The sequence below is a fragment of the Oryctolagus cuniculus genome, chromosome 6, assembly GCF_964237555.1.
Source record: "Oryctolagus cuniculus chromosome 6, mOryCun1.1, whole genome shotgun sequence".
Classification (NCBI taxonomy): Eukaryota; Metazoa; Chordata; class Mammalia; order Lagomorpha; family Leporidae; genus Oryctolagus; species Oryctolagus cuniculus.
The window spans coordinates 121,793,100-121,817,643 of NC_091437.1; the positions used below are offsets into that span (position 1 = coordinate 121,793,100).

The following is a 24,544-nucleotide window of genomic DNA, read 5'->3' on the forward strand; positions in this document are numbered from 1 at the left end:
CTATGAGAGGGTGTTCCGAAAGGCCAGATGAGCTTCTGCTCCATAGGAAGACCAGGCAGATGCTTCTATCCCTTGAATCCCAGCGGTTCCTTGTTTCCTGACCTCCTCCATGGACCAACTGTGAAAGCACGTATGTACGCTCCTCTCACAAGTGTTCTAGGAACTCAAATGCCTGTTGAGTGCATGAATAAAATAAGTAACAGAAAGGCTACTATACCGGGCCATGACCACTTGCAAACTTAGTTTCCCACAAGGTATCTTATGGGACTCCACAGACCTCTGTTGCACAAGCTACCCCTAATATTAGTGGCTTAAAACAGTTGATTTCTCCCAATTCTGAATCCCGTTGGATAGTTCTGTCCACATGTGTCTGCTGAGGCTGGACTATCCAAAATAGCTTTCACTCCATTTGGTGTTCAGTTAGCGTGGCTGGAACGGCTGGGGTTTGGCCAGGCATCACTCTATACCTACATCTCAAGTAGGGTAACCAGACTTCTTTACAGAGTGGCTGGGTTCCAAGGGGACAGGCCTAGATGTGCAAGTGCTTATCAAGCTTCCGCTTGATAATGTTCCATGGGCCAATTCACCCTGGCCCTGAGTCAGTGTGAGAGACTTCTCAAGAGTGCAGATACCAGCCGGGCTCCATTGGGAGCCATCCATGTTAACAGTCTACCCAATGTGGGGGTCTCAAGGCAGGTAACTCAAGTCATGATGCATCATTTTACAAAGTCAGAGGCTGAACTGTTTACCCAAGATAATACATGGTCAATGAGGAGAAAAGTGACCAAATCATATTAAGAATCTTTGCTTACTGGCTGTAAATCAAAGGTTTGTCATGTCTGCTTAGTCTCATTCCTTCTACTTAGCCTCAAACTACTTTCCTCACCTCCTTCCTGATCCTTAGTAGCTCACCGTGGAAAATTCTGAGTATGTGTGCCTCAAGTAGATCAACTTTCTCTCCCTAAGCTTGTTATATTTTTGGCTCTCTCCTAGATGGTTGAGTCAAAAAAGAATTAAGTCACTAGGAACTTGTATGGAAGAGTGTGTAGACCCTAATATGTATCAAGAAATTGTTTCCCAGGGCCGCTGTTGTGCTTCAGCAGGTTGAACAACCACTTGTGATGCCAGCACTCCATACTGGAGTGCCAATTTGAGTCCTGGTTCCACCGCTTCTAATCCAACTTTCTGCTAATGCACTTGGGAAGGCAGCATAAGATGGCCCATATCCTTGGACCCCTGCAACCCATTTGAGAGCAAGACAGAATTCCTGGCTTTTGACTTTGGCCTGGCCCAGACCTGGCTGTTACAGACAGTTGGGGAGTGAACCAGCAGATGGAAGCTCTCTCTTTCCTTCTTTCCTTCTCTCCCTTATTTTAAATAAATAAATCTTTAAAAAAATTTTTCCAGTACCAATTGAGACTTGAGGCATTTATTTAAAATTATATTAATTTATTCAAATATACATTCATGTTACAATATTACATTTTAACATTCATCAAAAACTAAAGAGTTTTTAAGAATTTATTGAAGTCCTGGACTGAAGCTTTGGCAATCTCTTCACAAAATATTTTATCAGGAATAGATACTAATTTGTCCAAAGAGATATAGTTAGGTTTTGCTGGATCATACTGTGCTCTTCCTAAATAGGTAAGAAACAAATGTCTTTCTTTGACTTTAAACAACTTTGTATTAAATACCTAGAAAAGAAAAAAAAACAATTTAAAACAAATAGGAAAAACTAAAATGTTTACTTAGCTAAATAGCTTAACAAATAGAATTTTTATCCACATGCTCAGTAAATATGACACCACATGATTTAAAGCCATGAGCTTAAGAAATCTATGATGAAAAAGGGACTCACAACCAATAAACAGAAGCATGATAAAATAATTAAAGGTGATGCTGTGACAAACACTGACTACGCCAGAGACAGGGAAGAGTGTGTTAGAAGGGCAAATCCTCAGGTCCTATCCCCAAACTATGTCAGAAACTGCAAGAGTAGGACCCAGAAATCTGTTTTAACGAGGCCTCTAGATGATTCTGATAACTGTCAAGTTTGAGAACCAGTGTTCTAGATTAAGATCCATGTCACCAGAAAACTGATTATTTCATAATCTGTGAAGTTCTTTTTGTTGTTGTTGAATTCCTGCTCCCCAGATAGAATAAAAATTATGAAATGAATCTGACCTCTTTGGAAAGCAACTAGAGGAAAGTATGTGTTGTCTGCCTCAGGTTAATCTCCTAAGGAATACAGCGATTGGTACCAACTTCAGAAAAGACTCAGAAGTAAGCCACGTTCTTGTAACCCGCTCCAAGGCAGGCAGGCAGGCAGAATGGGAAACTGCTGAAGCATGAGAGCTGTGAGGCCCCATTCCTGTGATGGCTTTCAGTTTTCCTCAGGCTGTACTACAGACCACTGGGAACTCTGGGCACACAGCACAAAACCTTAGGCGTCCTTGCCTACACCTACATGTACCAAGTAATAGGTTGCTCAGAAGGGGCACTATGGGCGACAAGTATTCTGAAATAGTGACCAAAAAAAAAAGGAGGGGCCTCCAATGCGCTGTTGTAGGTTAAGCATCTGCCTGCAGCCCCGGCATCCCACATGGGCATTGGTTCAAGTCCTAGCCGCTTCACTTCCTGTCTATTCCCCTGCTGATGGCCTGGGAAAGCAGTAGAGGATGGCCTAAGTGCCTGGGCCCCTGCACCAGTGTGGGAAACCTTGAAGAAGCTCCTGGCTCCTGGCTTTGAATTGGCCCATCTCCAGCCATCGCAGCCATTTGGGGAGTGAACCAGCAGATGGAAGACCTCTCTCTGTCTCTGCCTCTCAAGTAAAATAAATAAATGTTTAAAAAAAAAAAAAAAAAAAAAAAAGCAAAACACAGTAGAAGTGCTAGCTAAGTCAAGATGGAGCTGGTTTGCCTTTGGAATAAAACATCTTTTTCCGCCCCTGCAGAAACAAACTACATGCTATTCTGTCTCTCTTTGTAACTGTATTCCCTTTGCCACATTATTACTGATAATGAAGCTTTTAGGTGTTGTTTATCTTAAGTATGGCTGCTATGCAGTGACTCTTGGCTTAAAAAAATAACCAAACAAAATATAATATAGACAAAATCACAGATGAACCTAAAGCTCCTAAACTTACTCAATTCCTACATATTACACTTTGAAGCATTATGAAGCTTATGACCAGATAGGTTTTCTTCTTCAATACTGTAAGGTGATTTTACTATGAGAGAGCTGTGTAGTCTTTCAACTCGGAAGACTACAGCTCAGATCTAGTTTTTTCTTTTTTTTTTTCTTAAAGGGGAGGTGGGGGTCTGTGGACCATCAGGGGCCACTCCACCACTGTCACAAAAATTTCATCCTGGGAATGCAGCATTAAATTCTCAGGGATTTAAACAAACAAAAAGACTGTCCCCCGAGTCTGAGAAAGCATGATCCTCTCTACCTTAAAGAGGTCTCCAGCCCTGCCTTCACAGTGGAAAGCGGGAGACAGGGTTTTAGGAGGGTCCTGAATATACCCCCTCCCCCTTTCCTTACACTACTGATTCCCTCATGTTCATTATCCTGAAGCTCCTTTTGCTGTCATCTCCCATGACTGCCTTTGAATGATTACGCACAGTCCTTATAGTTCCTTCCCCATTTTTAATTAATCATAACATAAATGTACAAGCAGAATTATTACCTGCTAGAGAAAATTAGTTTCATACCGTTGAGTTTTAAAACACCAGCCAAAAACTTAAAGTCTAAATCACTTCCGCCTAGCTTGTTAGTTAATATGTTTTTCCATTAATAAGCCTTTTATTTCTGTTTTGTCTCGTAATAATAATACACAGACCCCTAGGGGAACCCCAAGTTGGATCACAGCTCTATGACTGGGATTCCCAGAAGCTAAGTGTTTGGGTGCCTAAAAGCTGTCGCTGTACTATCCATTACCCAGTGATTATTCACTTTACAATTGTTCCATAAGCTGAATTTCACACAAATTTATGTTTCTAACTGTCGCTCCCCCTCTTCGTGGAGGAGCAACACAGGACCCTGCGCTGTTCTTTCTGTCTGCTCGGCCCTCCCCGGGTTTGCTGCTGGTTCTTCCCGGGTTGGCTACTATCCCTTCCACCTCCGTGGAAGGGCAGTTCCCCCTGGCCGCATTCCCCACTTCCGCAGGGGAGCGGCACACCGCCGGCCGGCTCTCTGGGGGCTGCACGGGTTCCCTTAGATGTTCCCCATAGATGTTCCCGGTGCATGCCGTTTCTCTCCTCCTTTATAGTCCTTCTCTGCCAATCCCAACTCGGCTGCCCACACGCCGAGCACGCTGCTCTCCAATCAGGAGCAAGTCCTACAGTTAATTGGTTGAACTGGAGGCAGCTGTGCGGAAGCTGTTTACTTCTCTCCCAGCGCCATATTGTGGGAGAGCAGATGCATAGAATAAGTCTTAATTCGAGTAACTTAGTCTAGTCCGGATTGCTCCCCACAGATCCCCCTTTCTTTTTATTTTTGGCGTTGATACGCGCCTGTCCTCGGTGTCCCGCGGCACACACTAGAGTTGCCACAGGCTCTTACAAGTCCTATCCATCAGGCAAACCGAATCCGGGTCCTCTCTTCGCCATGTTGTGAGGAGGTTTTTAGGCGCTGATGCGTGCCTGTGCTCGGTGCCCTGCAGCGCATGCTCTGCTCTGCTAGAACTGCCTGCAGGTGTTTACAAAACCTATCAGGCAAACCGAATCCAAGCCTTCTCATTGCCGTATTGTGGGGGAGACTTATTAGTGTTGGTTTGTGCCTATCTTCGGTGACCTGCAGCTCATACTCTGGTCGAGCTTTGCTGGCGCTTACCGCCTTAAATCAGGCAGACCGAATCCAAGCCTTCTAATTGGCATGTTGAGGGGAGGCCTTATTTTTCTCTATTTCTCTATCTCCGGGCATTTCTATTTCTCCCATTTTACTTCTGTCTGCCAACATTCCTATTTCTCTCACTTTACTTCTAAAACTTCTGTTTCTCTTATCCCCGCAGCTTTCCGGCACCTCGCCCCGCCGGCGGGTTCCCGGCTCTGCGCCGCTTCAGCCCGCGCGCCTCTCTCATCTGCGCAGCTTCCCGGCTTTGCGCGGCTTCCCGGCTTCGCGCGCTCCGCGGTCTCCACGCTTAACCCTTTCGCGTCTGAACCACGGCCTACGCCAGCGTTCCCTATCTATTCACGCCCCGTGCTCTCTCTGCACGCGGCGGCTTCCGCGAGTAACACAGCGTAGCTTGCGTCTCCGCCACTAGGATTCAATCCAAGTTCCCCGGGCTAGCCTGGCGAATTCAACCCAGCGTACGTCTCCGCCCCACGGTTTGGCTTCCCGTCCTTTGCTCCCCGGGCTAATCAGACGGATCCCAATCTGGCTTACGTCTCAGCTTCTAGTTTCAACTTTTCGCCCCCTATTCCCGGGCTAACTTGAGAACCCCAAAGTGGCTTTCGTTTCCGCCTTGGCCTGCCCCCCGCGGCTTCAATTTCCCTAACATTTTTCTCTACCCGGTATGTTTCCCCAAGCTTTCCTCCAACGACATTCCTCCCTCATTTCTCCTGGCCTCTCCCCACAGTCCGCGTCTGAGTCTGTTTGTTCTAGCTTTCACTTTCGCTTTCGGCCTTAGAGATTCCTCCCAGCTTCCCCCCGTAGTCCGTATCCGAGTCTATGCCTAGGCTTTCAATAGCTTCTTCCGGCACCCTTTTCGTCCGGCTTTTCCCTAGGCTGTTTGCTAGTCTCTCTCTCCGGTAATTTCCCTAGGCTGTTTGCTAGTTTCTCTCTCCGATATTTTCCCTAGTTCTTCCCGTTTCTTCCCTCCTAAGTTTCATATCCGTCCTAGGTTTCCTATCCGAGCTAGGTTTCCTATCCGAGTCACGGCACCATTATGTCGCTCCCCCTCTTCGTGGAGGAGCAACACAGGACCCTGCGCTGTTCTTTCTGTCTGCTCGGCCCTCCCCGGGTTTGCTGCTGGTTCTTCCCGGGTTGGCTACTATCCCTTCCACCTCCGTGGAAGGGCAGTTCCCCCTGGCCGCATTCCCCACTTCCGCAGGGGAGCGGCACACCGCCGGCCGGCTCTCTGGGGGCTGCACGGGTTCCCTTAGATGTTCCCCATAGATGTTCCCGGTGCATGCCGTTTCTCTCCTCCTTTATAGTCCTTCTCTGCCAATCCCAACTCGGCTGCCCACACGCCGAGCACGCTGCTCTCCAATCAGGAGCAAGTCCTACAGTTAATTGGTTGAACTGGAGGCAGCTGTGCGGAAGCTGTTTACTTCTCTCCCAGCGCCATATTGTGGGAGAGCAGATGCATAGAATAAGTCTTAATTCGAGTAACTTAGTCTAGTCCGGATTGCTCCCCACACTAACACTTTTATAACATATTAGCATTTGGTGAAACAGGAAAATCCTACAAGGGTACATAAAAAATTTCATGGAAAAAAGAGGTAAAATGTTTATTCTGGTACAAAAAAGTTTGAAATTGATGCATCAATTTCTCATAATATGAATTCTACATAAATTTTTTGAAGACTCTTCTACACATGGATTTCAAAATGCCTCCCATGGTCTGCATTATCAGGAAGCCAGAGCTAGAATCAGAGGGATGCTGAGATGTGGGACACTGGTGTCTTTAACACTAGGCCAAACGCCTGCCCCTAAACTTTATCTTTTAACTCCTTTTCCCATGAAGTTTTGAAGTACACTTGGATATTAAGAGCCCATTCACAGAGAAGTTATGATAGGCAAATAAACATCTCTATAGATAAAGGAACTAGCCAAACGCAATCTAGATCTGAGAGTTGTATTAAGTTCATATTTTTGTCCATCTTTGTTAACAGAAATAGGAGCACACCTGCGAGCAGAGTACAGGGATCACTCCAGTGAAATCCAATCTGTCATTTATTCAGTAACACTTCCTGAGTGCCTATTCACAAGGCAAACTGGAAAGAAGGGTCACTTTGATGCAATGCAATCATTCATTTGTTCAACAAGTACCTACTGAGTGCCTGCTGAGCACCAGGTCTAGTTCTAGGCACTCGCGATTCGGCAGTGTTTAAAGAGTTAACATTCCTGTGAACAGCAGGTAATGTCACTCACAAGGTAAAGACCACAAGCAATTCATTTGAAAATACATGGCTTTGGCATAATGGCAAACTGGAACTTTTCTATGCTTCAACAGGACAACATCACTATGGCTTGTTAATCCATGGATTTAGACAGATTGTGAATAAAAAGGGTAGCACTGAAAGGACCTTCAAGAGAAGTGATCTATTTTAAATTCAAAAAGATAAGACTATGTTGGATTTGCTCTGGCTCAGTCTATCCAGCAGAGCTAGGAGGAGGTAGGAACTACAGGCACACAGACTCATCGTGGATTTCTTCTCAGGAGGAGCAGATGTGTCCGGAAGCACTCTGCACCTGCATAGCAAGTCTGAAAGCAGGGAACAGCGCCCTCACACTGTTGTGAGCTGCATTACCTGTGGGAACTTGACGATGATGTGGTGGGGAATGCTCATCACATTGTGCACATAATCAAAAGTCTCGGTGAGTTTCCTCTTATTTACAGTTAACATCTTTGGGATTCTGGTGATCATATGTTGAATTTCATTGTGTTTAAAACCAAGTTCAAGACGATAAACCTAAAGGAAAGTTAATTTCCTAAGTCATGAACATAAATAGTTACTCTGGTGCTATGCCAGAGGACACATTGATTCTTTTAAAATTCAAAATAATGACATTTAAAAATCTGGAGACAGCCACAATGATGCCTTCAAGACACTATAGCCTCCTGTTTCTGGGGTGAGGCAAGTTCCAAACCCTCTGCTGAGAATGAGCTGTTCATGGCAAGAGGATCATGGTGCTGATCACCCCAACACTGCTGGACAGAGGAGGGCGAGTCAGTTAATGGACTGGCAACAGATTTTTTGTCAATTGATGTCTTTTTTTTTTTAAGTTTTTATTTAATGAATGCATTTTTTCTTAGATACAATTTTAGGAATATAGTGGTTCTTTCCCCTATACCCACCCTCCTACCCCAACTCCCATCCCATCTCCCTCTCCCATCTCCTTTTCATTATGGTTCATTTTTAGTTTGATTTTATATACACAGGAGCAACTCCAGGTTAAGCACAGATTTCAACAGTTTGCACCCATGCACACACACAACACACAGAGTACAATTTGAGAACAAGATTTCTGGTCGATCTTCATAGAACAACTCATTGAGGACAGAGGTCCTACATGGGGAGTGAGTGCACAGTGACTTCTGTTGTTCCTTTAACAATTAACACTCTTATTTATGACGTCAGTGACTACCGAGGCTCTTGCCATGGGCTGCCAAAGCTCTGGATGCCTTTTGTGATCACAGACTCCATCAGCATTTGGACACGGTCATAAGCAAAGTGGATGTTCTCTCCTCCCTTCAAGAGAAGAATACATCCTTTTTCCATGAGTGGCAATAGATTTTTCCAAATGCCTTTAAGATTCTGCTCCCAGACATACTCAGGGCCATGTTCCCTGAACAACTACATGCCCTCGTTCCACACGGAGATGATAAAACTAAACACCCAAGTATGAGTGAGGCTCTCCATGTGGTTTGCTAGTAGCCTATGCTCCCCCACAAGGCTGCTGATCTGGTCACTGTGCAGTTTAACGCCCACAGGATTCTAAGTACCATGAAAGCAACAACAATCTCCTAGACTGCTTGGGCAGGTGCTCAGTGAAGATCTCTGCATGACTGATTACTTCAGCACCTCTGAAAATGAGCCTTTCATAATGATTTCAAATACAGTCATGTGCCACTTACCAACACTGTAGGCAGTGACAGACTGCATTCACAAGGATGGCTATTCTAGTCAGTCCAGGTGTGTAGATTATACAACCTAGGCCTGTGATGTTCACATAGTAAACCTGTCCAAGCACTAATGCATGACTGCACTACCACGGCTTTGTTTACCAACTAGTCAGCTGTTCTTGGCTTCATATTAATCTCTTGGATGAAGGGCAGTGAAGTATTCGGATGTTCTGTGATAGAGCCAGAGCTAGGAATTGACACCGGTGTTAAGGAGAGCAATTTGCTGGCTGCCACTCCCCACAACAAAGTCATCTGGATCCAGCCTCCCAAATTCCCTGAGACACAGACCCTTATGCTGGGCTGCCCGGTGCTGCTCATGCACCTGTGCTGTTATGCGGGGGTTATGGGTAGCAGCATCCGCCAAGTGATTTGCTCGTGTAACATCTGGTCAACATGAGATAACATCCTTACCTGAAATACACTGCTTTTCGTGTTTGCCCTATAATTTCCATTTATATCTTTTTAGAAAGGACTTCTTTAAAAATCTAGTTTTAAGATGATGACAGCAAAATCTGGTGTCTGCAGAGAACCTAAACACTCAAAGAAAAAAGTTGATCTTGCAAAAAGCTCAAAGTTGTCCTACCTTCATATTTTCTTTCACAGGCTCCAGACTCCCTGTTAGTAGCCGTGGGAGACGAACTACCAGATCTCTCGTCTATTGTCATAAACAAAACAATCCATTATTTCTATAGGTGCATACTTAACTACTTTGGAAAACTAAGGCATTTCTAGGAACACAAACTTAAAATTTAAAAATATGACCCAAACAGAGAAGTAACAACACTGGAAATACATAAACTTGACACAAAAAGTGAGGAAAAAACAGATATTGAAAACAAAATGTAGGGAATCAATTTGCTGGAATGTTATAAAGTTATGCAGCTTTATGTTTAATCTAGCAAGGTAACTCATTTTTGTATGGAAAATGCCAGGCATTTATTGGACTTCTATAGGCTTGGCATCTGTGAGCACAAGAGATGTCACAGTTATTGAATGTACCTGACATAGAAATGTTCAAAGTTTCCATTTCTTTACCTTTTTCACACTAAGTTCAAGTTCTTTCTGAAAAAATCCCAATCTGTTATCCAGTCTTTCCACTGAAAAATTCAGCAAAAATGGAGCATTTCTGACCATCTGTGCAATATCTGCCTTAGTGAAATTTTTTGACTGAAGATAGGCCACTCTGGAGAAATAAACAAAAATACACGCAAATATGATAAACGTCTCCTGCCAGCAAACTACTCTCCAAAGTGACAATTATTTTTAAACAGACTCCTACACCATAAAATAATGTAAACACAAATATTCTGTAATAATGATCTAAACATGAATAAACCAAACATCTACCCAACTCTATAATGGTTTCCATTTCTGCATGCAAATAGAAAATAATTCTGAAACCCAGTAACAAGTAGATTCTCTTTTCAGATAATGTGTTTTACTACTTGCCAGGAAAAACTAAAATTGTTTCTGTTCAAGTTTTTTCATTTGTTTTTGCTAACAATGGATAAAACACAAAGTGGGAAAATAAAAGATTCAGAATTCTTCTTACAAAGAAAGACCTTAAACCATGGTTGTGAGTTAGAAAAATCCTTTATATTAGTACATTTATTACGTATTTTCGTAAGTAATTTTTACAACAGTCTTTCAAAAGGTATTTTATTAACAACTGAGAAATTTTCCTAAGTTTTTGGCAACCAAAACAGGGTAGTAAAATATAGCAAGTTTGACTGTAAAATAACATTTATTTTAAATCTAAAAACATAGTGAATGGTATTTTATTAGATGCCTAAAATATACCAAGATATTATCTTTCTTAATTCACAACAGGAAAACAAAAAACCTTGTGAGCCAGGTAAACTGTCCACCCTACAGAGGAAGAAACATTGATTCAAACAAGTTAATAACTTGTGTTAGGTCACAAGCTAATTATCACTTAGGTAATTAATGATAAAACTGATGTGAACTCAGGTATGCCTACAATTAGTTTATTGACATTTCTATACTTTGTACCAGAACTTGCATTACTTTATAATCAAATAACTATTGCTATTTATTTATTAAAAGGCAGAAATACAGAAAGATAGCTTTCATTCACTGGTTTACTCCCCAGATGGCTACCATGACTGGGCTAGGCCAGGCTGAGGCCAGGCTGAGGCCAGGAACCTACAGTATCTTCCAGGTCTCTCATATGGGTACAGGTACTTGGGCCATCTTCCACTGCTTTCCCAAGCACATTAGCAGGGTTCTGGATCAGAAGTAGAGCAGCCTGGACTTGAACCAGCACCCATATGGGATACTGGCACTGTAGGCAGAGGCTCAACTTGCCACAATGCTGGCCCCAACTATTACTCCTTTAAAGAACTTCATTAGAGGCCGTGAGAGGAAAAGCTGCCTTCATAAACATTCTAAGTGTATGACAAAAAGCACTATAAACAAGTCAAGGGACAAGTGACCACTTGGAAAGTCTATGTGCAAGACTTTGTCTCAGAGAAAGAAATAATCTGCTCGATATCTAAAAGAATGTTTAGCAAAAAAGGAAAGAAAAGGGCCCAATTAAAAAAACAGCAAAGGGTACAAGCAATTTACAAAAAAAGATGTGTAAATGTAAATCCAGCATAAGATGTTCCCAACAACGTTGATATTCATGTGTGTATATACTTAATCTTTGTTGTTCATAGTCATCTTAAATAAATTTATCTTAAATAAAATAAATACATTTTTATTTACTTGAAAGGCAGAGCGAGAGTGAGAGAAACAGAGACAGAGATATCTTCCTTCCACTAGTTCACTCCCCGAAATGTACCCAGAAACAAATGGGCTGAAGTCAAGAGCATCAGCCTAATCCTGGTTTCCATGTAGCTGGCAGGAACCCAACTACTTGAGCCAATGATCCCTGCTTCCCAGAGGTCTGCATTAGCAGGAAGCTGGAACTGGGGGCTGCGGGTATCTCAACAGTATCTTAAACACAGATGCTATTTTTGGTCAATTTTCTTCTAATTCAAATAAAAGGCATTTGATTACAAAAATTCAAGAAATTAACAAAGCTCTCTGAAACTTAGCGAGGTTCAGCATCAGTGTGGAGACAGCTGAGTGTTGGTGTGGTATGTGTGTGTGTGTTTAGATAAGAGGCAGACAAATTAGGAGAGTAATCTTGTTATGAAATGACAGGAACCTGGGGCAAAGAATTCAAAGTGAAGGTTAAAAGAAGTGCATGGTCTGATCTGAGAGACATACAAAGACAGATGTGATAGGACATGATGACTTAGTACATATAAATGCCGAAAGAGGAGAAGCTCAAGTTAATATCAACACCTCTCTCTGATTTGGGCGACAGGATGAAGAGTGTTTGCAGGTGGTGAAGCTGAGAATATCGATTGATTCGAGAGAGATTTGAAGGCGATGATGAATTCAAAATGTTAACCTAAGGACAGAGACTCTGTGGTATTCTCAAGCCTAACAGGATTCTTAGCTCACAGATCAACATCATCTCACTATACTGACACTCAGATTCAATTATTTTCTGAATGTTAAATGAAGTACAAAGATGTTTACGAAAGTGCTCTTTAAAGAATAAAGGAATAACTAAAATAGCCAATTTACAGAAATGAAAGCAAATTATACAGTAATTTGCTAAGAGAACGTCAAATGTCTGTTAAAAATTGGCTGGGGAAAAAAAACACCAGATCTGGCTTTCATATCTTTAAGTGCACTCCCAGATAATTTGGCCATCTGATAATGGATTTTTTTTTTTTAGAAAAAATTGTTCAATTTCTATTGAACAGAAGCAGTTAAATACTGGCTCAGCAATAAATTGAAACATGAATAAAAGAACTGTTTTAAATACTTTAGTTGGATCAAAGAAGGCCCTAACAAATACAAATCATATTCTAGTTCATTATCTTGGGAGATCCTTGTGCAGCACTGATGTCAGAAATAACTAACATGTGTATTTCCTCCACAATCACTTCGCGGGCTATGTGTGAACCATCCCAAAAGCCCTGCATACCTGGTCTTAAGATTTTCAAGGTCTTCAGAGAAAATGGCATAATTTTTAGTGAGGAATGTTCCCAGCTCATTGTCCTCTATACCCACATCCTTCAGAAACAGGAGTATTTGCTTAATGTCTTTTTCAAAATCCAGTCTCAGAAGGAGGTTGGCTGCATCTGGATGCTTTTCTATCTTGGACAAATCCACTCCTATAATAAATTATAAATATCATTGGAAGATAATGTCTTTCAGCCATTTAAGTTCATACCCATTAGCACAAGAAATTACTGGAGATGAATGACCTATCTAAAGGAGAATCCAGGTATTTCTAAGTATTTTAAAATTGGTTGCAGAAATAAAAACAAATCAAAATAAAATTACTGTATTTATTTCAAAGACAATTATAGAAGAAAATAGAGCTTTTGGATAATTTTCCCCAAAGACAAATCCATTGAGTTACATAAACATGGGACCATCATTTTTATCTGTTGTTTCAGGAATACTGTTTGAAGAGCGCCCCTTTATGATTCAACAGGCAATTCTGCAGGGTAACAAGCCCTATGAATAAACTGACTTTCTTTGAAGTTTTAATCATTTTCTTAGCTACAAATATGCCCATGATCCCCTTTATGGAAGGAATAAATATGATCCTATGCCTTCTTCATTGTTGTGATCACTAAGTTTTTGACAGAGACGAGCTCCTTAAGGATTCCAAGAAATGTGTGAGTGGTATGAACAGGCACAGCTCTCAAATACACAATAAAGCAGAACATACACCACTTCCACCCTTCATGTGTCCTCATAATCCTGATAATCTCAGTGAAACAGAAGCAGGACAGAGAGAGAATAAAAAGGAGAAAAAACTGAGTTGCTATTTTAAAAGATTTTTTGGTTACAGAATAATTAGATTTCAGCATTAATTAGCAAGGAATCAAAGTAACTTATAATTCAAAATTTTCATTAAAACTAAGCATTTTATTCTCTCACTTTTTCATTTTATTTAATTCAATTAAACATGAAAAGGAAAGGCTTATCCCTGATGGTAAGAATAAATACTTGAAGATAATGTTATATTCCTTTTTTTTTTTTAAAGATTTTTTTATTCATTTGAAAGGCAAAGTTACAGAGAGGCAAAGGCAGAGAGAGAGTTCTTCCAACCCCTAGTTCACTTCCCAGATGGCCCCAACAGCTAGAGTTGTGCCGATCTGAAGCCAGGAGCTTCTTGTGGGTCTCTCACATGGGTGCAGTGGCCCAAGGGCTTGGCCCATCTTCTACTGCTTTCCCAGGCCATAGCAGAGAGCTAGATAGGAAGTGGAACAGCCAGGACTTGAACTGGCACCCATATGGGATGCCAACACTGCAGGCAGATGCTTTACCCGCTACACCACAGCACTGGCCCTGAAATTTCATATTCTTAAAAAAAATCTTTCTTCCTATTAAACTTAACTTTCAAACTGAGTTTTAGAGACAACACTGTAGTCTTCAATATAAAATAAATAAAAGATTTTTTAAAGACTTATTTATTTTGAAAGTCAGAGTTACAGAGATAGGGAGGGACAAAGAAAGAGAGCTCTTCAATCCTTGAGTTCACTCACTGGGTGGCTGCAACAGCCATACAGGGCTGGGCCAAAGCCAGAAGCTTCATTGGAGTCTGTAATGTGAGTGACAGGGTTCAAACACTTAGGCCATCTTCTACTGCTTTTCCCAGGCCATTAGCAGGGAGCTGGATCACAAGTGGAACAGACAAAACACACTGAAGCCCATATGGAACGCTGGTGCCACAGGGAGAGGCTTTACCTGCTATGCCATGATGTCAGCCCCAAAATATTCATTTATAAATGGTACTCACAACCAGAAAAACAAAGTATCATAATCATTACAACTCAAATATTATTATATCTCAACATAATTCTGCATCCAAATTTTTTGGCATTAAACAGGTGTTGAGGGTGGACACTGTGGTACAGCAGGTTAAATTGCTACTTCAGATGCCTGCATCTCATATTACAGTGCTGGTTTGAGTCCTGGCTTCTCTGATTCCATCTAGCTTCCTGCTAATGTATATAGGAGGCAGCATATCATGGTCCAATTGCTTGGGTTCTTGCCCCTCACATGGGAGACCTGGACTGAGTTCTTGGCTCCTGATTTCAGCCTGGCTCAGCCCTGGCTGTTTGCTGGCATTTGGGGAGTAATTGAGCAGATGAATGTCTCTGCCCCCACCCCCCCACTTATATTGTTCTCACTTTCAAATTAAAAAGACTATAAATCAACTATACGTTAATAATGGCATTCCAAATTAATGGGGGAGGAAAGACTATTCATTGAAATATAATGGGGGACTGGCACTGTGGCATAGTGCATAAAGCCACAGCCGGAAGTGCCAGTGTCCATATGGGCACTGGTTCGAGACCCAACTGCTCCACTTCTGATCCAGCTCTCTGCTATGGTCTAGGAAAGCAGAAGATGGCCCAAGTGTTTGGGTCCCTGCAACCATGTGGGAGACCCAGAAGAAGCTCCTGGTTCCTGGGTTCAGATTGGCCTAGCTTGCGGACATTTGGGGAGTGAACCAGTGGATAGAAGACCTCTCTCTCTCTCTACGCCTCTGCCTTTGCCTTTCTGTAGCTCTGCCTTTCAAATAAATAAAAAAATCTTTAAAAATATATATATAATAGGAGATTTCTGAACAAAACTAAAATTTCTCAATTTTATACAAAAATTAATACCAAATATAGTAAGATTCCAAATGTATATTCACTTTTACTAGAAATAACTCAGATTTTTTTTTTTTTTTTACAGGCAGAGTGGACAGTGAGAGAGAGACAGACAGGCAGAAAGGTCTTCCTTTGCCGTTGGTTCACCCTCCAATGGCCGCTGCAGCCAGTGTGCTACGGCCGGCGCACCGCGCTGATCTGAAGCCAGGAGCCAGGTGCTTCTCCTGGTCTCCCAGGGGGTGCAGGGCCCAAGTACTCGGGCCATCCTCCACTGCACTCCCTGGCCACAGCAGAGAGCTGGCCTGGAAGAGGGGCGACCAGGACAGAATCCGGTGCCCCGACTGGGACTAGAACCCGGTGTGCCGGCGCCGCTAGGCGGAGGATTAGCCTATTGAGCCGCGGCGCCGGCTACAGAATTTAAAAAGTATTAATTTTAACTACAGAAAGATATAAAGCTAATGTATGGCTTTCCATATGACATAAATACACAAATGGGGGCTTTAAAAAAGTTCACAGAAAAATGTAATTAAAAATAATGTGAATTTTCCAGAAGTTTTTTGAAATTCCCTATATTTATATAGAGGAAAGCGTTCACAAACTGGTAATAGTGGTTACTTTTGGGAGGTGAAACTGGGAATGAAGAGATAACAGGTCTTTTTCTTATAATAACTGTACTTTTAACAACTCGATATGGTTCCTTGCCATTTAAAAATTAGAAAAATACATCCAATTATTGAATGGATAAATAAATACGATGGAAACCAACCCCTCCCCCCAAATCTGTACATGAATGGGGGAGGAGGTACTTTAGAATAAGATAAAGGTTCCAGACTTCAAATTTAACTAAATATTATAGTGCACATGTGTGGAAGCACCATGCTCAGCATGAGCTGTCACACCCTGACTGTGCTGCAACAAAAAGCCTGAAAAGCTGGTTTTCACCAGCAACAGGAGAGCAGAATCTCATCAGGAGAGCACACCGCTCCAAGTACAAATCACTTGGGCTCACTCACCGTTTCATTAACTTGAATAGTCATTGAACGCCTGCTGTGGACCAGGCACTTCTGCTAAAAGTGGGGATATAAAAATGAATAATACATAATCTAACCTCTCGGCAATTGGTAGTCGGGCTTTATCTCATCAGTTTGGTAACTACAAAGACGATCATTGTTTTGCATTACGGTTACACAGAGTTGATCAATCAAGGTCTGGCAGGCAACAGAAACTGCCCTAAAGTTCCAATGAGAAGGACTTTCAAGAAGAGACTCTATATGGTGGCATGAGCTGAAGGGCAAAACAAGAACTCTCATAGCACTGGGAGACTGAACAGACTAAGCGTTATCAGGACCAGAAAGAGCTGGAAGTGATTAAAGGGCTGCTCAGGAGGAGCCGTTGTCATGGAGCGAGCAGTTACAGGACCCCAGGAAGGCAGGGAAAGGGGAAAAACACCCCCAGCTGGCACTTCTGTCCTCTCTCCTGCAGGTATCCCCCACTGGCTGAAGCTGCTCAGAAACCAGCTGGTGTAGAAGCCCCAGTGCGTAGAAGGACGGACTTCTGGGACACAGAGGAGGCAGAGAAAGAGACAGAAAAGCGATCTGCAAAAGCAAGCTGAGCAGGACTAGGACTTGGATTCTCAAAAACACTGCCTAACAAAGCAATCATAGTTCGCTAAGTTACTGTCATTGTTACTTTTTAAAAATTTTTATTTGTGGGGTCAGTGGTATGCGTAATGGGTAAAAGCTGCTGCCTGCAATGATGGCATCCTGTATGTTCACTGGTTCAAGTCCCAGTTGCAACACTTCCCATCCAGCTCTCTGCTATGGCCTGGGAAAGCAGTGGAAGATGGCCCAAGTGCTCGGGCCCCCACATCTGCGGGGGAGACCTGGAGGAAGCTCCTGGCTCCAGATCAGCCCAGCTCCAGCCATTGTGGCCAGTTGGGGAGTGAACTAGAGGATGGAAGATCTCTCTCTGCTTCTGTAATTCTGCCTTTCAAATACATAAATAAATCTTTAAAAAACTTTATTTTTTGAGCCATCACCTGCTGCATTAGCTGAAAAGGTAAACAAGGGCCAAAGTCCACCCCACCGAAATTATTGCTAAGAAATCTGTTGAAGTATCAGCATACTGAAGAAGGAATGCGTGAAACAGGCCAAAGCTGTACGTACATTTATTTAAAGGTAGGAACTATGTGTTGAGTTCACTTGTCTCACCCACAGTGCTTGCCCTTGTTACAAGGCTAGGAAAACCATTCTGAAAGGAAACGTGACTGGCTCTCCTTGAAGCAAACAACCATCTATCTCTCACCTTTGAGAGTTTTAAAAATTGCACACATTTATGGGTTATGGCATGATGTTTTGATATATGAATATATACACACTGCGGAAAGATTAAATCAAGCTAATGAACACATCCATCACTTCACATGATTACTATTTTGCTATTGGTAAGAATGTTTTTTTTTTTTATAAATTTTTTTTTATTTTTTTTGACAGGCAGAGTGGACAGTGAGAGAGAGAGACAGAGAGAAAGGTCTTCCTTTGCCGTTGGTTCACCCTCCAATGGCTGCCACGGCCGGTGCACCGCGCTGATCCAATGGCAGGAGCCAGGTGCTTCTCCTGGTCTCCCATGGGGTGCAGGGCCCAAGCACCTGGGCCATCCTCCACTGCACTCCCTGGCCACAGCAGAGAGCTGGCCTGGAAGAGGGGCAACCGGGACAGAATCCGGCGCCCCGACCGGGACAGAATCCAGCGCCCCGACCGGGACTAGAACCCGGTGTGCCGGCGCCACAAGGCGGAGGATTAGCCTAGTGAGCCGCGGCGCCGGCTCAAGAATGTTTAACATCTACACTCTTGGCAATTCTCTAGGATACGGTACATTATTGTTAACTACGGACTTCGTGCTGCACAATAATCTCCAGAATTTATTCCTCCTAATGGAAACTTGGTTCCCTTTTATCAGTATCTCCCCATTTCCTCCCCATCTCTGCCCTACCCCCACCCTCGGTAACCTCCATGCTACTCTCTGCTCCTATGAGTTTGACTTTTTTTACTTTCCACCAGTATAATAAATAAGATCACACAATATTTGTCTTTCTGTGCCTAGCTTATTTCACTTAGCATAATGTCTTCCAGATTTATCTGTATTTGCTGCAAATGACAGGATTTCCTTCTTTTTGAAGGATGAATGGTATTCCACTGTGTACATACAGAACATTTTCTTTATCCATTCATCCACTGATGAATACATAGGTTAATTTACAGAACCCTTTATCTGTATCTCTCACGTGGGATATGTCACTTTACTTCTCATCCTCATATTCCAGTTATTCGTATATATGCATATTTAGGTATTTCTGAAGACTTTAGTAATGTTTGGGTAGCTTTGTATAAGGATAGATGAGTGAACAATTACAATACATTGTCATCAGTGCTACAGTGGAAGTGAGCAAGGAGTGAAGTAAGAACCTTGGGCCTCTGAACCCACGTGGGAGACCTGGATGAAACTCCTGGCTCCCAGCTTCACTCTGGACCAGCCCTGGTTGTTATGGCCATTTGTGGAGTGAATCAGTGGATGGAAGATCTCTCTTTCTCTGCCTCTGCCTGTCTCTCCCTCTCTGTAACTCTGCCTTTCAAATAAATAAATAAATCTTAAAAAAAAAAAAAAAAAAAGAACTGGAAGAGAAGCTCAAAATTCCAAACATAAGCAAATGATAAGGACATGGAAATGTTAAACACTGTATTTGATCAGTATATAAATATCTTGAAATATCACATTGTAACCCATAAATATCTATGAACAATTATTACATGTTAGTCAAAACATGTATAAAAACCTTATGCAATGTAAAAAAATATTAAAATTTAAAACAAAACTGATGAACAAACTATAGCACTTGAAAATGTAGAGTTGAACTCAAATAGAGTGATAAAAGTTAAGTAATTACATGTGGCGAACAGGATAGAGGTCAGGATGGATGAAGCAGGACGTGAAGTTTTTCACAAGTCTTTTCACAGTATTTGACTTTTGTTCATGTGCATGTACTACTCTGATAAAGATTAAAATATTAATTTAGAAAGGCAAAAATGCAAATGAAGAGTGTGTGCAGGAAGCATTTCTCGGTTAGTCAAACTTACCTAGAAGCACTAACTTCTGCAGAGTCTCAGAATGATCCACATAGTCTCGAAGAGTGAATGAAAGCGGGGGCAGTGGGGAGCCTGCAATAATTTGAACAGCCTCCTCTTCGGGGATGGGCTGCAGCGGGGACAATGGGGGCAAATCGTCCAGTCCTTTGAAGTCAGCCAGGAGGAAGGAAAGAGGCAAGTTAGTGTTCAATAACCACACTTAAAACAATTTCTGCAAAAAGCACTTCTTCTCTTGTTTGTTTCTTATAACTGTTATATATCTAGATCATTTCAGAATCAAACATTTAAGAAGTTCAAAAATATTTTGTCTCCTAAAGAGGTAAGGTTAGGAATATTTAGAAAGATCAACCACTGCTCCTCAAAGATATGAAATTTCTTAGTAGGTTTCAAGGTGCAGAACTGTTTTCCTACCATTTTAATTAGCAGGTAAGAATGCTGAAGATCAAATGACCTTCAAGAACAGGACTGGGTTGGCCAAAAGTACAGCATATCTCAACAGTCCACATTTCAGGGGTTAAAATCATCGTGTTCCCAAGTTCTCTCAAGTTATTCTCAAAACAGGTCTTTCAGAGGACTTTTGTCATTGTTTCTCTCACCTGTAGTCTCTCACTAAGAGAATGTTTTTTAAAATCAAACAATGTATACAAGACACTTGGAGCTGTAAACTACTGTAAGCTAAGGAATCAGGACGGTGTATCTTGTTCTATCTTTTTCACTCTAATCACTACCCTTTCTCATTTTTTAAGGCCTGCATCTCTTCCCAGCCTCCCCTTCCAGTTTTATTTCCTATCCTACTTAACTGAGTACCACCTCACTTGTGAAATACTGTATTCCTATGCTAGGAAGCACAGGAAGGAGAACTGACTAAAAGGCAGTACAGGGAAACTTTACGGAGTGACAGAACTGTTCTCTATTCACTGTCATGACGGTGTTTATTGAACTAAATGCCCATGTCAAAATCCACTGAACTATGTACCTTAGATGAATTTTACTTGAGACAAATTATATCCTAATAAGACTAATTATCATGAGACAATTTTTCTTAAAAAATCTAAATAATAAAGCCTTATAACATCTTATACATATTAACCCTCAACCACTTCAACCTTTTTTTCTTTGTAAAAAAGTTTTTTAACAGAAATAAGTGAATAGAACTGGCATTGTTCTTTTTCCTGCCTAGTACAAAATATGACCAGCAAAGGGCCAGAAGAGTGTAAATAGGTCTTTCTCAATGACTAAAGTGAGGCACGAGGAACTTTTCTGAAAGCTCAGAATTACCTTCAGGAGACAGCTCAGATTCCAAGTTGGGTAGCTTTTGTGTCTTCTGTGACTGTTGAATCCCGGAAGGAAGCAAAGCGCTTTGGGCAGAATGGTTCTCTTGCCTATTAGAGTTGGTTGCTTGGGAACTATTCCACAAGGAGGAAGTCCTATAAGTCTTAAATCCCCGGTGGAGAAGGCAAATGTCAGAGGACATAGGTAGCTGAGTAGAAAAGCCACACAGCGGTATTTTTCTTGGCCTTGGGAAACTTCTCCTGAGTTGGGCAGCTTTAATGAAGCTACTCAGTTTAATAGTGTTGAACCACCTGGGTACCTGTTGGGCTGAGAGGGCCATTTTCTTTCAATAGTCTACAAAGGAAAAATATAACCATCAAAAAAAATTAATTTACTTAGCAGTCTCAGTTACAAACCAAAAGACAGGAACTTCTGAACCAGAAAAATAAAGATAGGCTTTACAGTAAAAAAAAAAAAAAGCAAAGTCACTGGTGTAAGACAAACATTTAAAACAGAAATAAAAAATCTGCAAATATTCAAATCATAGTGGAACTCAATCTGTTAACTTAAGCATTTAGAGAATACAGTGATACAAAATAAATGTTCTTGAAAATTGGTTTGAAGGACATTTTAGAAGCAGACTGCTGATAAAAATAACACTGAATTATTCATACGCACTTTATGGATATAAGTTAGTCAAAACAAAAAGCAAAATCCTCTCTTAAATGAATCATCAAAATATTATCTCTGCTATACGCAAGACAGAAAGTCTTTCTTGCTTTATCCCCAGAGCTAAACACTGTCAATTATCTCATAAGTAAAGCTGTTCTTCAAAAGGGAACTGAACAAAATCAGCTTTGTCAATTTTGGTTCACTGTAGGAAATAAGAAAAAGAAAAGCCTTCAAAAAGAAAAGGTAAAAAGTAGCAGAAAAATGAAGAGGCAGAAAAAGTTACAGAAACAGGCAACCAGCAAGGAATACACATATATCTTGACTTAAAAGGTACTTGCTTCCCAAAAGATTTTTATCAGAAAAAGTTGCTGTTCAAGTCTAGTAATGTGAAAGAATTTTATACTCAGCCAGATAATTGGAAAGGTAAATTGGATGCATATACTCTTACATTAAATAAAATGACCCACATAAAACACAGCATGGAGGGGCTGGCACTGTGGCACAGTGGGTTTACACCCTGGCCTGAAGCGCTGGCAACCATATGGATGCCAGTTCAAGACCCAGCTGCTCCACTTCTGATCCAGCTCTCTGCTATGGCCTGGGATAGCAGTAGAAGATGGCCCAAGTCCTTGCACCCCTGCACCCGCGTGGGAGACCTGGAAGAAGCTCCTGGCTTTGGATCAGCGCAGCACCGGCCATTGCGGCCATCTGAGGAGTAAACCATCGGATGGAAGACCTTTCTCTCTCTCTCTGCCTCTCCTTCTCTCTCTGTGTAACTCTTTCAAATAAATAAATAAATCTTTAAAAAAAGAACAAAACATAGTATGGAGATGAATCTATGGGAAACAAAGTCTCACTAAATGGTAGCATTATTATTGTTACAACACAAGCCCAGATGATTGACTTCTGCAGAATCCATTATTCAATATAACTTTTTGCTTTGTTTTTCTACATGGTGGAATTTAGGTTGCCTTAAGCTCTGAATTATACCAAATACTTGAGGGTCTAATCTCCTCTTGGAGATTTGTAGTTTTAGGACATTTGCTCAGAGGGCTTTATACAAGTACAAGTCTGGCTTTCATTCTGAAATGATTTTAGACAGGAAGTAAGTACTCAGCGATAACCCGATAACCTGGTGGGATGGGTAGCTTTTGTTAGATGTTGGTAGGAACCGAGCCTCCAAGTCTGTCAGTTTTCCCTCAGCAGCCCCAAGGGCACCAACTGGAAGCCAGAGCTCTCAACCAGGACACCTAGTCAAGACTAAGTTTCTTGTGGTAGCCTAACACAATGCGTGCTGAACCCCAGGTTGGGAGCTCAGGAACCATTCTTCAGATGACAACTTTTTTAAAAAAATATATTTATTTATTTATTTGAAAGGCAGAATAACAGAAAGAGAGAGAGAAATCAAGTTCACTCCCCAAATGGCCCTAATGGTCAGAATTTGGCCAGGCTCAAGGCAGGGCATGGAACTCCGTCTAGTCTCCCACATGGGTCGGCAGAGGCCCAAACACTTGGGCCATCGGCTGCTGTCTTCCCAGGCGCATTAGCAGGGAGCAGGATCCAGAAATGGAGCATCAACCCTGCTCTACTGGGTGCCAGCCGTTGCAGCGGCAGCTTAACCCACTGAGCCACAACACCACCGCCCCATCACCGATTTTAAAGATTCAGAGGACAATAAGATTACTCTTAAACGTTCCTGTCAGCTCTAACATTTTAGACTTGTAAATTTATCTAAGCACGTCCCGCCTTAAAGCAAACTCCCACAATCCCAAATTCACTTCGAAGTCTTTGCAGACAAATTAATGGCTTCTGCACAGCAGGCAGATTCACTTTAAATGCTCCATATTCATTAGAAGACTGCTGTCCATACCATACCACTGTTGATGTTTCCATTGGTATTTACAAGTGCACCCACTTCCCTAGCTCACCGTTTCAGGGCTGTCTCTACATCCGTCATAATCAGACTCACTGTAGGAGTGGGTCTCATTCAGCCCCCTGTGACTTTACTTTCTCCCGGGGCCCAGAGCCTTGCACAGAAACCCAACACAAGTGCGGGTTCAAAAGCGGGTAAGGCATTTGCAGAAGTGAATAAACGCCCTGCCAAGAGTTAACGGGGGGACTCTTCTATCACGACCCTTTCATCAGGAAGATTAAAGGAAAAAGCCCCACAGAACTCTAAAGTTCACGACACTATCACACACTAGTTCTCCACCGCGTGCCTGGCTCTTCGCTAGGAACGGGAGCTGACACTGCAAGCGATCGCCTTTCGAGGGTCCAAGAGTTCTCTCCACCTCTGTGGGCCTCATAAACGAAATCAGGAAACGCAAGGGGGTTAAGTGTGGCTTCGTAATAAAGGGCTCTCAGATAATGCTGTTGCCCTCCTTGGGCTATTTTTTTTTTTTTTTAACCAGTTTTAGTTCCTCAAACCCAGTTTCCGCAGGAAGCTAAGTCCGTCTACACGCGGGACCTGCTTCTGCGTCCCTCGCCGAGCGCGCTAATTTGGTTGCGTTTTATTCACATCAGCTTAGAGGAAACCACAACACAGACCCAACCACCACCACCACCACCACAGGGCCACGAAGAGGGGGCCTCAAGGCCGTGACGCCTGGGAGCGCGGCCTGGACTTCGGGGGTTGGGACCCGAAACCCAGCGGGCGCGCCCCTCGCGCCTGGAGGCTCCCGCTTTACCTGTGGCGGGGCCTATGCCCCCGAGCAGTCCCGCCGTGGTCTCCAGGCTCGCCGGGCCGCGCGCACAGTCCCGGCGCCCTGCACGCCGCTCGCGAGCCGGCAGGCCCCGGCGCCGCGGCGCTGCCTGGCCCACGTGAGCTGCGGCAGGAGTGGGCGAAACCATCTTCAGGTCTGCGGGGGTGGGGCGCCGCGGGCTATGAGCCAGGGAAGAATCCG

General features: G+C 42.6%; 1 protein-coding gene across 1 annotated transcript; it reads right to left on the reverse strand.

Moving 5' to 3' along the window:
- Positions 1-1,428: 1,428 nt before the first annotated feature.
- MTERF3 (mitochondrial transcription termination factor 3) lies at positions 1,429-24,466 on the reverse strand. The gene is made up of 8 exons (XM_070075331.1): positions 24,329-24,466; positions 20,976-21,323; positions 19,689-19,841; positions 12,864-13,053; positions 9,890-10,037; positions 9,438-9,509; positions 7,479-7,640; positions 1,429-1,697 (listed from the first exon to the last, which is right to left on the reverse strand). Exons 2-8 carry the CDS (start codon positions 21,307-21,309, stop codon positions 1,503-1,505), a joined length of 1,254 nt encoding a protein of 417 aa, XP_069931432.1. The 5' UTR covers positions 21,310-21,323; positions 24,329-24,466; the 3' UTR covers positions 1,429-1,502.
- Between the last annotated feature and the right edge of the window lie 78 nt (positions 24,467-24,544).